This window comes from Pimephales promelas, chromosome 3 (genome assembly GCF_988280905.1).
Source record: "Pimephales promelas chromosome 3, fPimPro1.hap1.1, whole genome shotgun sequence".
NCBI lineage: Eukaryota > Metazoa > Chordata > Actinopteri > Cypriniformes > Leuciscidae > Pimephales > Pimephales promelas.
In genome coordinates, this window is record NC_142771.1 from 2,840,210 (window position 1) to 2,853,799 (window position 13,590).

The 13,590-nt window shown below is 40.7% G+C and overlaps 2 protein-coding genes across 2 annotated transcripts; both read left to right on the forward strand.

The window, feature by feature from the left end:
* The first annotated feature begins 2,943 nt into the window (after positions 1-2,943).
* On the forward strand, positions 2,944-8,062 carry LOC120475485 (uncharacterized). Its single transcript, XM_039666172.2, has 3 exons — positions 2,944-3,061; positions 3,168-3,245; positions 5,935-8,062. Exons 2-3 carry the CDS (start codon positions 3,218-3,220, stop codon positions 7,380-7,382), a joined length of 1,476 nt encoding a protein of 491 aa, XP_039522106.2. The 5' UTR covers positions 2,944-3,061; positions 3,168-3,217; the 3' UTR covers positions 7,383-8,062.
* Positions 8,063-11,165: 3,103 nt separating this feature from the next.
* On the forward strand, positions 11,166-13,590 carry LOC120475448 (GTPase IMAP family member 4-like). Its single transcript, XM_039666148.2, has 3 exons — positions 11,166-11,521; positions 11,624-11,696; positions 12,986-13,590. The coding sequence occupies exons 2-3, from the start codon at positions 11,669-11,671 to the stop codon at positions 13,330-13,332; spliced, it is 375 nt and encodes a 124-aa protein (XP_039522082.2). The 5' UTR covers positions 11,166-11,521; positions 11,624-11,668; the 3' UTR covers positions 13,333-13,590.

The following is a 13,590-nucleotide window of genomic DNA, read 5'->3' on the forward strand; positions in this document are numbered from 1 at the left end:
GATGAGGGGGGAGAGAAGTGGCCCGAGCACGGCTGAAAACCTCCCGCAGATCGTGATACTCCTCCGGTACTCCTGTCAAATCACCCGGCTCTTCCTGGAAAACAGAAACAGATGACACGGGGGGAACAGCAGAAGTCAAACACTTAACATGACACGACAGTTTCCAGGATAAAATACAGCCGTTAGACCAGTCAACATGGGGATTATGTTGAACGAGCCAAGGGTGGCCCAAAACTACCGGTGTAAAGGGAGAATGAAAAACTAAAAAAGAAATAGTCTCATTATGGTTCCCTGAGACGGAGAGAGTAAGGGGAACAGTCTCTCTCCGCACCCTAGGTAGGGAACTGCCATCTAGGGCGAACAGGGGGGTGGAGCTCTTTAAGTCAATGAGGGGAATACCCTGTTCACGAGCCCACGTCTCGTCGACGAAATTTCCCTCAGCACCGGAGTCGACCAGAGCGGTCCCGGACACTGAGGTTGTAGACCATCGAAGGAGGACAGGCATAGTGGTGCAGGACTTGGACGGAGGGATCCTAGAAACAGCGCTCGCCAGTAACCCTCCGCCTACTGACGAGCTCTGGCTTTTACTGGACAGTCTGAGACAAAGTGTCCAGCGGCAGCACAGTACATGCACAGACGATTCATGATACGTCGCTCACGTTCCTTGCGGGAGATACGAAGACCTCCGAGTTGCATCGGCTCAGGATTCGGAGTGGCAGGCTGAAAAGGAGTACCCTCAGGCGGAGCGAAGAGGGCGGCTTCCATTCCGCGGGCTCGACGGCGTGAGTCAAAGCGTCTCTCCACGCGAATCGCCAGATCGATGAGAGCGTCGAGTTGGGTGGGTGCTTCGCGTGCCAGAATCTCGTCCTTGAGCTCCGGGTTAAGAGCCTCCAGAAAACGGGCCACCAAAGCCGTATTGTTCCACCCACAGGTCGTCGAGAGCGTGCGGAACTGGATGGAGAAGTCAGTCACCGAACGCCTCCCCTGACGGAGTACAGAGAGCAAGCGCGAAGCCTCCTCACCATAGGCTGAGCGATCAAAAACTCTTATCATCTCCTCCTTGAAAAGAGAGAAGTCAAACACACAGTTGGTCTCGGCCTCCCAGTTCGCCGCGCCCCACTCCCGTGCCCGGCCAGTGAGGAGTGAGATGACAAAAGCGACCTTAGACCGGTCAGTAGAATACGTAGAGGACTGGAGAGAAAAGACCACCTCGCACTGTGTCAGAAAGGAGCGGCATTGCGTGGGCTCACCCGAGTAAACGGGCGGGTTATTTATCCGGGGTTCGGACACTCCGCGGGTCTCAGGAAAAGAAGGTGATTCTGAGCGTAACTGGTGAACCCGCTGAGAGAGACCCGTCATCTGAGCAGCCAGTGACTCTACAGCCTGTCTTGCCGACGAGATGTCCTCATCATGTCGGCCCAGTAAAACACCCTGCATCTCGACAGCCGTATGAAGGGGACTGCCACTCGCTGAGTCCATCGTGGTCGGATTATTCTGTAACGTTTGGATGGAAAAAGGACCCAACAGCGAGGATGCGGTCAACTGATAGTCTTTAATGGATAGTAAGCAGACCAACAGTAATCATCAGAAGTTCAGGGGAATAATAGCAGAAAACAGTCACGGCCACACGGCACTAAATGAGAACAGAAATCCCCACTTCTGGTGAGCCCCGAATGCAGCCACGGACGGCGACTCGCTAGGCAGAGAAACCCCGAACCTCCCGTGAATGAGGTGAGGTCAGCAGTAGGTTGGTGGCGAGGCAGAGGACCACAGCTTCCAGTGCAGCACTGAAGTCAGAGAGCAAAACCACACAGTAACATATGCAGGTAGGAATACAGCTCACAACCAGGATAGGACAGGACAGGACAAAGTAGAGTGAGATAATTCCGGCGTCAGTATTATGCCACAACATAGAATAATCCAACAAGGATCTAGGGACAGAAAGCGCTAGAAGAAGGAGAAACAATCAGGGGAAGAATGGAAACAGCTGGTGTCGACCAGCACAGATAATAGGAAGAGTAGCATCAGCTGAAAGAGATGAGATAATGAGATCCTGAGGGCGTAATGCCAGAGAGAGAGAGAGAGAGTGAACAAACGGCCACAAGAGGGAGACAGAGAAAGAGAGAAGAACCAGGATCATGACAGAGATGACAGACAATTGTCTATTTTTAACTTTACTCCCAATAAAAATGTGAAAAGTATCATAAATGTTACCTTTATTAAGTTGTTTTGAGGGACACATGAATTTCACCAAATTCAAGCCAACATTTGGCTTGAATAAGCCGTATATCGCATAAGCCGTATATCGATCAAGATAAAATCCGATGAGACCGATCGTATTTCATTTGAGTTGATATTCATGAAATTCAATCGAATTTTACTGTTTCCATATTGCATTTTTTTTATTTGATATCACTTAATATGGATAAAAACGTGTGGATGGAAACAGCTAGTGTTTATGCAGGACAGTTATTAATCAAACATCGTTCCCTAGACAGATGACTTTGGATTAGAGGCAGAAATGTGGATTATATTGTTAATAAATAATATTTTAAATAATGTTTTAATATTTTAAAGCTTTAAATAATGTTGGGAAATTATCTTATAAATGGGTGATTTAAATTATCTGTAGAGAAAAACAAATATATTTTCTTTACAACAATATAAATCTAAAATTATATAATAAAAAGGAATTAGAACAATGTGTTTTGACAGAATAACATGGATTCGGATTTCTCTACATGGATTTCTCAAAATTTAAGAGGATTTTAGGCGTGTATCAGGCCGTGAATCGTGGGCTGATAGAATGAAACTAAAACCAATTATTCAACAATAAGAGCAATACTAGACTATGGATGTGTGGTTTATGATCAGATTTTCTTTCAGTTTCGATATCACGTCATGACTCATGCTGCAGCACGGATTGGCGTGGTTTAATTTCTCAATGGCGCAGAACTGCAGAAGGAGAAGCTCCACGCACACTTAGGCTATTGATGCTTATCCAATTTCTCTCTAATTTTCCTAATTGTGATTTAGACAAACTTGAACAGCTCGACTCCTGGTGAGTTTGCGTTTCCTGCTGCAACGTGTTTTATGCAGATGTGTTGATACATTGATAAGGACTGATAAACATATGAGATTGTTGAATGTATTTATTGTTGTTTTAGGAAGTAGCCTATTTTCCTGCGCTGTGATCTTTACAGTAATCGATACACTAATGGCGACGGGGTCTGACACTCCTCCCGGTAAGAGAATATCCCACAGGATTTATTAATGTAAAAACAGCGGAGCTCCTAATGAGACGCGTGATGAGGGGGAACTATGACTTGGAAAACGTATTAGGTATTCCAAATGTATTAAACGTATTAATATACGTAAAACGTATTAGGTAAAGCCACACCCTAAGAAAAGCGTGCTTGTCTCTCTCACTGCGTTCAAGCCAGCCGCAGAAAAAGCGCGTGCACAGCAGAGAGAGAGACAAACACCTAATATAGAAAGCTTTATCTTTGACTCAGCTAACAGAGTTTTGTTATAAGATTGTTTTCCGAATATTCAGTGTTGGTTCTGGGAACATTAGTCAATATTCCTCAAACGTTCTTTTCAACTTTATTGCAACAACATAAATACTAGAATGTTATTTCTAGTATGTATCTAGTATATTATATTTAACCCTGTGAGACACAAATATATATATATATATATATATATATATATATATATATATAAAAAGACTTAAGATTTATAATCAAATATAAATATTGAATACAAAACATATTGAAAACTGTGTTCAGTGTTCACTAGCAATGGTAGTCCAAAAAGCAGTTCTTGAGATTGCACGTACTTCCTGCAGAGCGTATTCGAATATCCCTTTTTTTGCAGTATCTGCAGCGTCCTCTCATTCTGAAATTTAAATAATAGTTGTCAGAGTTAGAGTATGTTCAACATATTTATGTGATACATTTCACCGAAGTCACACAATTCTAAAAGGAATTTAAACCCCCAGACCAGCCCCTTTTTATCAAAAGACCAGCCCCTTTTTATCAGGTGACGTCGGTGACGTCATGAAGTGCAGACCTATAGTGCCCTTAGCGCGAGTCTTCGAGGGCGCATTGAGAGGTATTTTTGGGACAGACTCGATCGTCACGCCGGAAACAGGAAGACGGTCTGGCAGTATACCAAAACAGGATTTATTTTATTTTCCCATATCTTATGTCCATGTGAACTACGCAGCCTGCTTTTAAAGTTCTATAATTGCATATGCCACCTGGGCATTACAATAGATGTCATGGTTATGTAAATGATAAAAAAAAGTTGTACATAATAATATATAATGTTCAATTTTAACACAAAATAAAAAAATTAGTTTAAGAAAAATGTAGGTTTCAATATTCATTATACGTTTATGACTCAGTAAAGCCAATACATTCGGTTCTATTTATGTAATAAATCATATAATGCGATCATATTATTTAAAACGCTTTTATTATGTTTGACATATCAACCACTGGTCTCTAAAGGTCGAATAGACTGTAAGTAACGACTGGTAAAATGTACGCCTACACTCAAAAAAATGATTTCAATTTCATTAATTAAAATGAGCATATACGACCCAATCCTTCATAGAAGTGATTGCAGCTTAATTTCATTAAACGTAATCAATGTAATCTTTTAAAAATTTGGTTTACCAATTTTTTTTTAATTGAGTCAACATGAATATTTTTCGTTCGTCTTAAACGGATGTCACTCAAAAAATGAATTTTGGCCTGTTGTTAAAATAATTAATTCAAAATAAGCAAAAGTAACATGATCGTTTAATATTGTCACAACTTAATTTAATCGTGTTCAATCAACCTAATTCATTTGTGTGAAACCTACGTGAATCATTGTTGTTGACATCTAACTGGGCAGTGGATCTGTAGTTCCCAGCATGCTTTGCAAGGGACTGCATTAAGAGGGTCAATTTATGGAAAAAGTGTCATTTTATGTGTTTTTCAGTAAATGGAAAGATGTTGTTAGTTAATGTTAGAGTTTTATGTTCAGTTATGTTAGAAACTTAGAGTACTTTCGGCAATGTTTTTGAATTTTGTGGTTACCATTATGCAGAAGAGTGGTGACTGTGTTTAGGTCAGTATTGTGTAAACCTCACTCACAGTCCTGCACAAGTAATATTATATTACTATGTAAAAAATAGTTTAAAAGAGTGTATCATTAAAAGTGACCATAGAGTCAAATAACTCAAATTATAATGTTTGTGAATTAAGGCAGGACAACACTAAATGTAGTTAACCTGACAAAATTTTATCCAGTAGGAATGACCAAATAAATTTAAATTCATACAACAAGATTACAACTAATTATTTCAATTCAAACTAATTTGAATTTGTTGGAAAAATGTAATTTAATTTCGTGGAAAACCTTTCCTTAATTTAATTAGTTTGTTCAACAGATTATTTTTTGAGTGTGACACAAAATGACACTTACACCTTTAATATTCCATCTTTACAGTCCGTGAGCGAAATCTCCTCCCATCTGTTGTCTGATTGGCCTTTCGCAAGGATTCCTGGGTAGTTAAAGTGCGTGGAGCCTGCATCTATGGGGCTTCGTGGAAGACCGCTTCAAGGGTACAAAGGGGGCGCTGCTGAGCACACTTCAGAGCGTTAAAATGCCAAATGGGACAGCCTACGGACTCGTAGACTCGGCGAGCATGCGCAATTTAAGTCCATGAGACCGCAAGTCCGCGTGAAGTGAGCGATTTGGGACAGGGCCTAAAGTTACTTAATTGATACAAGATATGTTAATTAACTTATTTTATATACTAGTTCTGTCTTATCTTTGTCATTTTAAGTCATCTCGAGGCCCACTGAGTAAAGGGCCCCTATTGAGCAATGACAAAATGCTAAGTTATTATAATTCTTAAACCTCTCTCTTTAACAGATCTGAGGATTGTGCTGTTGGGTAAAACTGGATCAGGAAAGAGTTCAACGGGAAACACCATCATCGGCGACTGTAAGTTTAATGAAGGTGTGTCCCCTGAGTCTGTTACTAGACACTGTCAAAGACATGTGACTAAAGTGGAGGATAAAACCATCTCAGTGATCGACACTCCAGGACTATATGATACGGAAATGAGTGAAGAAGAACTGAAGAAAGAGATCGAGAAGTGCATCTACATGACTGCTCCTGGTCCTCATGTGTTTCTGCTGGTCATCAGAGTGGGCGTGAGATTCACAAAAGAAGAGAAGAAAACAGTGAAATGGATCCAGAAACACTTTGGAGAAAAAGCTTCTCATCACACCATCATTCTGTTCACTCACGCTGATCTGAAGAAGCTTTCATTAGAAGAATATATCAGTAAAAGTAATGATCTCAAGGCTCTCGTTAAGGAGTGCGGTGGCAGATTTCACTCATTCAACAATGAAGACAAGAGTAATCGCTCTCAGGTCACAGAACTGCTGCAGAAGATTGATGAAATGGTGAGGATCAATGGAGGACAGCACTACACCAATGAGAGATTTCAAGAAGCCCAGAGACGGATTGAACAAAAACTGAAAGACAATATGCAAACAGCACTAACAGCAACAGGAGGTGGGGTAGTGGTAGTAGGAGCAGCAATGGGAGGGGCAGCAGTAGGAGCGGCATTAGTACTAGTAGGAGTAGGATTAGGATTGCTAGTAGGAGGATCAGCAGCCGGAGTGTTTGTAGGAGGAGTATCAGCAGTAGGACTGGTAGTAGGAGGAGCGGGAGCAGGGGTAGGAGGAGGGGGAACAGTAGTACTAGTAGGAGTGGGAATAGGTATGTTAATAGGAGTATCAGCAGCAGGAGTGATAGTTGGAGGAGGAGCAGCAGTAGGACTGGTAGTAGGAGGAGCGGCAGCAGCAGTAAGAGCAGCAGTAGGAGGGGTAGGAGGAGGAGGAGCAGTAGTACTAGTAGGAGTAGTATTAGGATTGTTAGTAGGAGTATCAGCAGCAGGAGTGATAGTTGGAGGAGGAGCCGCAGTAGGACTGGTAGTAGGAGGAGCGGCAGCAGCAGTAAGAGCAGCAGTAGGTGGACGAGGAGCAGTAGGGGCAGCAGTAGGATGGGCAGCAGTAGGAGGGGTAGTAGTAGGAGTGGCAACAGTAGGAGCTGTAGCAGTAGGAGGGGAAGTAGGAGGAGGAGCATTAGCAACAGCAGTAGGATGGGCAGTAGTAGGAGGGGTAGCCGTAGGAGTGGCAGTAGTAGGAGTGGCAGCAGTAAGAGCAGCAGTGGTAGGGGAAGTAGGAGGAGAAGCAGCAGCAGTAGGAGAGGGAGTAGGAGGAGGAGCTGTAGGGGCAGCAGTAGGATGGGCAGTAGTAGCAGGAATAACAGCAGCAATAGCAACATTAGCAATAGCAAAAGGAAAATAAGGGCCATAATTAATCTGATTGAACAACAAAGGCCAAATCTTCATATCCGAATTTCTAGATTTGATGAGAATTGATGAGATTTTTGAGATTGCCATGTTCATGTTCGGCTGAGTGAGTCCCATGCGTTTTCCCCATGGTTTTCCCTCCAGCGGAGCAAGTTGATATATTAAACTTTCGCCGTATGCGGTCGTCAAAACTATGAACGCATCTTCCTGTTTTAAGAATGACTTAAGTGACGTTCTCTTAACTCCAAGTCATCCGAGTCGCGACCAAAGCCGAATCGAAAGACTGCTGTTCGCCAGCTGCATCTTGTTTGTTGTCAAGTATCAGGGAAATCACGGCGCAGAGCCGTCACAACTCTGCCGTCATTGTGTTAAGCCCGCCCACCAACTCTATACACGATGTGATTGGCCTGACCAGAGTTTGGTTTTTCCACTTCGAAAGTCAACGGAGAGTTGCTAGACCACACTTTGCTGCAAAATCATTTTTTCTGCCGCTAGGGTGCGTCTAGATTTCTAGGATAATGTTCAGTATATACTAGTATTGATTATTTAATTGGTTGTATTGTGATTGTAAAAATCTGAAAAATATATCTCTAATTTTTTTTCCTAAACAAAAGTGCTATTTTATAGACAAAGTCATTTCTATGTAAACATTCAATATAGTTACTTTTTCATATACAATTATTTCTGGTTCCTTTATTCCTTTATTCACCCAGTAACCATTGCTAAGTTGGGGAGATTTAATATTCACCAATATTATTGATCTGCCTTCATTGACACCATCACATGAGAAGTTAATTGAGCTGGACGATGACATGCCGGTTTACTCCAGAGCGGCTATATTTATATATATATATCAACTAAATTATTACAACAAAAATGAATCATCATTGAACTTACTTATTACGTGAGTATGTGTCTGGACAGACGTCCATGACATGCGGAGTCCCTCAAGGCTCGATTCTTGTGCCTTTCCTGTTCAACCTGTATATGCTCCCAATGAGCCAAATAATGAGAGAGAACCAAATTGCTTACCACAGCTACGCAGACGACACACAGCTCTACTTAGCCCTATCGCCAAACGACTACAGCCCCATTGACTCCCTGTGCCAATGAATTGATGAAGTAAACAGTTGGATGTGCCAAAACTTTCTGCAGTTAAACAAAGACAAAACTGAAGTTATTGCGTTTGGAAACAAAGATGAAGTTCTTAAGGTGAATGCATACCTCAACACTAGGGGTCTAACAACTAAAAATCAAGTCAGGAATCTTGGTGTGTCTCTAGAGTCAGACCTTAGTTTCAGTAGTCATGTCAAAGCAATAACTAAATCAGCATACTATCACCTGAAACATAGTTCAAGAACGAGCAGACAATCTGATTAGCTACTTGCTCTACGTTTATTTAAAAGCAAAAAATATTAATAACATGGTTTTGACGGTTATAGAGTTCTAATGACGGTGTTCAACTATAACCGTCACAACCCTTTGTGAATTTACAAAATCTGCTTCACTGTCGCTGTGCTGTCGTCATCGTGTAAAGCCCGCCCCAATGTTTCTGATTGGTGCTGCGATTTCTGCGGACTGGAAATGGGTTTGAATGAGCTCTTTGCCAGACTAACTTTCAGAGCAAATCTAAATTTGCCGGAAGTTGTCTGGGTTTAATTTCCCAGGTTATGGTAAATAAGCAGTAGGCATTAAAAGGTTATGTTAAAAAGACGAGATAAGAATTCACGAATCCGCACACACGGACATACATCTTAGAGTATAAGTTTATCAACTATTCATATTTCTAATAGAAGTATGCACAAAACTTTTCATGGCTCTCTTAGTCCTGAATGATCTGTATCTCTGACCTGAGGGTAAAATACTCTAGTGACTGTGCAATGTGTGAGTGGTGTCAGAAGCTATTTGTGTTACTTTTGTTTTTGTCCTCCTGTTGTAAATACTAATAAGTGATTCCCGCACCCATCCGATTATTTTACTACTCATTGTTATGATTTTGTTTAGTGTGTTGCGATGAATATTGGGTAGTGATCCAACCCAGGCTGATATGTTAAAGGTGATTACAGACTCAATGAAGCATTTATAGAAGGGTATCAGGACTGACTGGTGAACCTGAAGCCTACGGAGCTTCCTCAAGAAAAAGAGGCGCTGCTGACATTTAGAAAAAATGTTTTCACTGTTTAGTCGGAAATTAAGTTTATGATAAGTACACCAGTCCTCCTTACATTTAGGATTGCTTTTAAAGTATTATTACTGGTATATAAATCATTTAATGGGTTGGGACCTCAATATATTGCAGATATGCTCACTGAATATAAACCCAACAGATCGCTCAGATCACTAGGATCACATCAGCTAGAAATACCGAGGGTTCACTCTAAGCATGGAGAGTCTGCTTTTAGCTATTATGCTGGAACCAGCTTCCAGAGTCAAATCCAGACTCAAAACACTTCTGTTTAGCTGTGTATTTACTGAATGAGCACTGTGCCACTGTTCGACTGTTTGTACTGTATTTTATTTAATATTTTTTTCAAAATGTTTTAATTATTCTGATTTCTTTTGATTATTTGAATTTCTTCTATGTAAAGCACTTTGAATTACCACTGTGTATGAAATGTGCTATATAAATTAAACTTGCCTTGCCTTGCCTTACTTAAGCTGGACTGTGTCACTATTTTCTTCTACAAAACAAACTGTGATGCATTATTTTCCTGTTATCTCTGTAAATCTGTTTTGTAAATTAAACTATATAAATAAAGGTGATTTGACTTGACCGTTGCACCATTTTCTTCACTCTGCCTGCTGCGATTGTCACGGCGGTCGAGCAAATCCAATTTTTTTTAAACTACTGTTGTTGTGTCACGAAATGTAGTTTTTAGGCGAGAAAGTAGTTAGACCTCAAATATGTGACTAATATATAATCATAGTGCCTATTTTACAAACTGTTGAGACGCTTTCTCAGATGTGAGCTCCAGGCCATTCAGCGCTCATGTACTCACAGAGAACAGTGTCATCTCGGCCCAACCCGGTATCACGACAAGACGTGAAATAATCACGTTGGTCGACTTTGGAAAACGTGTACATGTCACGGTTTAACACCCTCAGACGTGAAACTTACAGTTTTGCGTTAACACGTTCCAGTGGAGAAATACCCGAATGTTGACCTATTCTACACGCTATCGCCGTGAGCTCTGCCATAACGACCTATTTTGGTTTTCATTACATAAACCGAGAAAAATTTTATTTTGTTGTAGTGACGATCACCGAGCAATTTTCTATTATTTAGGCCTAATTACTTAAAATGTAAAAAAAAAACATTTATTATTTTCAAGGCGAAAAACATTAATTTGCCTAGATCCACGCCGCAAAAAACAGACGTCACGATAGTTTATTCAACTACGCTGAACGTAGACGATACGAATAGACAGACAGAGAGACAGATAGATTTACAATTTACGTCAACAAGGACATAATGAACGACACTCGTCTCCATTGTGGAGCTGGAAAAACAAGTTCTTTGTGACATGCAAGATTTATTGTATTAAAATTTCAATGCAAAAGAAAAGAAAAACGTTCATTTTGTTTTTATCTTTGATTTAAAAAAAAAACGTGTTCAGATCACATTTGATGAATGTGTTTTTTTTTCCGATTTAGTTTAGCGATGTGGGGATGACACAATCTAAAACACGCCAAAAAGCAAAGACCAGACTCGAACCGGAAGTTGACAAACGGAGTCGTCGTCATGGCAGCGCGCATTGTTTAGAGCAGAATACGCACCGCGACACTCACCGCATACGTACTGCACACGGAGCATGTAACGGGCGTCACACGGGCTCAGTGTCACAAACTGATCAAATGCAGTGTTTATGAGCAGGACAGTTAACAAACCATCGTTCCCTAGACAGATGATTTTGGATTAGCTAGGTTTAGATTTGGATTAGAGAACATCTGATTTTCTTTCAGTTTCGATATCACGTCATGCTGCAGCAAGAGGCGTGGCTTAAGGATGCTGTTATGTCTCAAAGACGCAGAACTGCTGAAGGAGAAGCTCCACACACAGTTATTAATGCTTTTCTAATTTCTCTCTTATTTTCCCAATTGTGATTTAGACAAACTTGAAGAGCTCGACACCTGGTGAGTTTGCGTCTCCTGCTGCAACGGGTTTTATGCAGATGTGTTGATGCATTGATAAGGAACATATATTGCGATTGTTTCATGTATTTATTGTTGTTTTAGGAGGTATTTTCCCGCGCTGTGATCGTTCTGCAGTGTGATACAGTAATGGCGACGGGCTCTGAAACTCCTCCTGGTAAGAGAATGTCCAATAGGATTTATTAAAGAAAAATAGCGGAGCTCCTAATGAGACATGATATGATGATGATTAGATCACGAGATGATGGAATTACTGGAAGCTACTAAAACTAGGTTATTAAGTTTATTAAATGCATTACAATATGTAGGCTACACATTCATTATTGATTTTATGCCTTATACAGGGCCGTAGACAGGGCTTTGTCATCAAAGAGGTCCTAAATTTGAGGTTGGTAGGGGCTTCACATTATTTATTTCTCTGATATGTGCATTTCAAGACGTTTGAAGACCAAAAAAAAAAAAAACAACAACAATAAGAAATGCTTTAAAACCATGTCAGTGGGCAGTAGATTATTTGTCAATACCTGCTCTCTCCTCATCTCCATCTCTCTTTCTTTTTTTTCAGTCTCTTCATCCCTCAGTCTCTTCCCCTCCAAAGGCTAAGCTTTTTTAATGTACTAAAGGCTACAATTTGTATTATATTCTCAATATACATTCATTATTACTGCCTAAAATGATGAAAACGGCTGTGTTAATGTTTCTTGTCCACTCTAACTAATTATTACATTACATCAGTCACGTTATGGGTCTATTTTCTGTTCAAAATGGCGAAATTAGACAAAACTATATAAGTCATTTGTTTAACGTGTATGACCTAAAAAATGTCAAATATGAAATGATCAGTTTAGCTACATCTTATCTCGCACTTGCCTGGAAACTGAAGCGTCGAGTCGCTCGCGCTCAGCAGCGTCTGTGAACATAAAGCCCACCTACTTTGATTTGATTTGTCATCTGAAATATTCTGACATTGACGAGCAGTGACAGACCAATGAGCTCAGATGAACACGAACACACACACACACTCTTCAGGTTCGGACGGGTCCCATAGAGACGCTGTCAGTACCGGAAAGAGAAATGATTAGTTCCTTTACTTCGAGTCTTCGTTCTTTTGTCACGTGACCGCTGGTATCTCGCATCAAATACAACATTAGATTCATATTATTGACTGCGTCTTAATGTATATTGTTTTATATTTAGGCATTAAAATACAAAACATTTGCAATAAACATTATCTTAAAAATAAAAGTTCCTATTGTCCCTTCACTGGCATTGATACTCTCACTAACAGTAACACATAATTACACAGATAAATCATGATTATATGGATGGTTTGCACTGCAAAACAAAAACAAGGCCATTTTTAAAACAATCGCAATTTCAGTCATTTTAGGCCATAAAAATCACATTATATGTACAGTCAGACTCCATATTTTCTGTCTCTTTCAGAGATGTCCTGTGGTCCAGATGATCCAGAGATCCGGGTTCTTCTGATGGGCAGGAAGGGTTCTGGGAAAAGCTCATCTGGAAACACTATACTGGGCGAAAGAAAGAGGTTTAACATCCACAACGATAAGAAGCAGCATGAGTCTGAAGTGTGTGTGGAAGTAACTCAGAACGGAGAGAAGCAGGTGTGTGTGATTGATTGTCCAGATCTACTGGATCCAGATCTGAATAAAGATAAGCTGGAGAAGATGAAGGATCAGCTGATCTCTCGATGTTCATCAGGTCTCAGTGCAGTTCTGCTCACCGTTCCTCTAGAGGAACCTGTGGATATACAGGATATTACAGCCTAACCTGTAAGAAATCAAAAGGACATAAGTACTCGTTCATTCGACTTTTGGCCTATAATCTATATTGAACTTGCGGAATCAACAATAAAATATATGTTAATTTAACGACAAGAAGGTGAAAGAGACACTTTTAGCCGTTTAGCCCCATAGACTCCCATTCATTCTGCTCTCGCCCGTGATCACCTCCAGTGGAATTCTAATGGAACTGCAACTAAGGTGATACACAATGGGGCTAATAGGAAGTGCCAAGGCTCTCCGTTA

Coding starts and splice junctions, on each gene's coding strand:
- LOC120475485 (XM_039666172.2), top strand. CDS start 3,218: ATGGCGACGGGGTCTGACACTCCTCCCG. Junction 3,246..5,934: donor GGGGTCTGACACTCCTCCCG/GTAAGAGAATAT, acceptor TCTCTTTAACAG/ATCTGAGGATTGTGCTGTTG.
- LOC120475448 (XM_039666148.2), top strand. CDS start 11,669: ATGGCGACGGGCTCTGAAACTCCTCCTG. Junction 11,697..12,985: donor GGGCTCTGAAACTCCTCCTG/GTAAGAGAATGT, acceptor TGTCTCTTTCAG/AGATGTCCTGTGGTCCAGAT.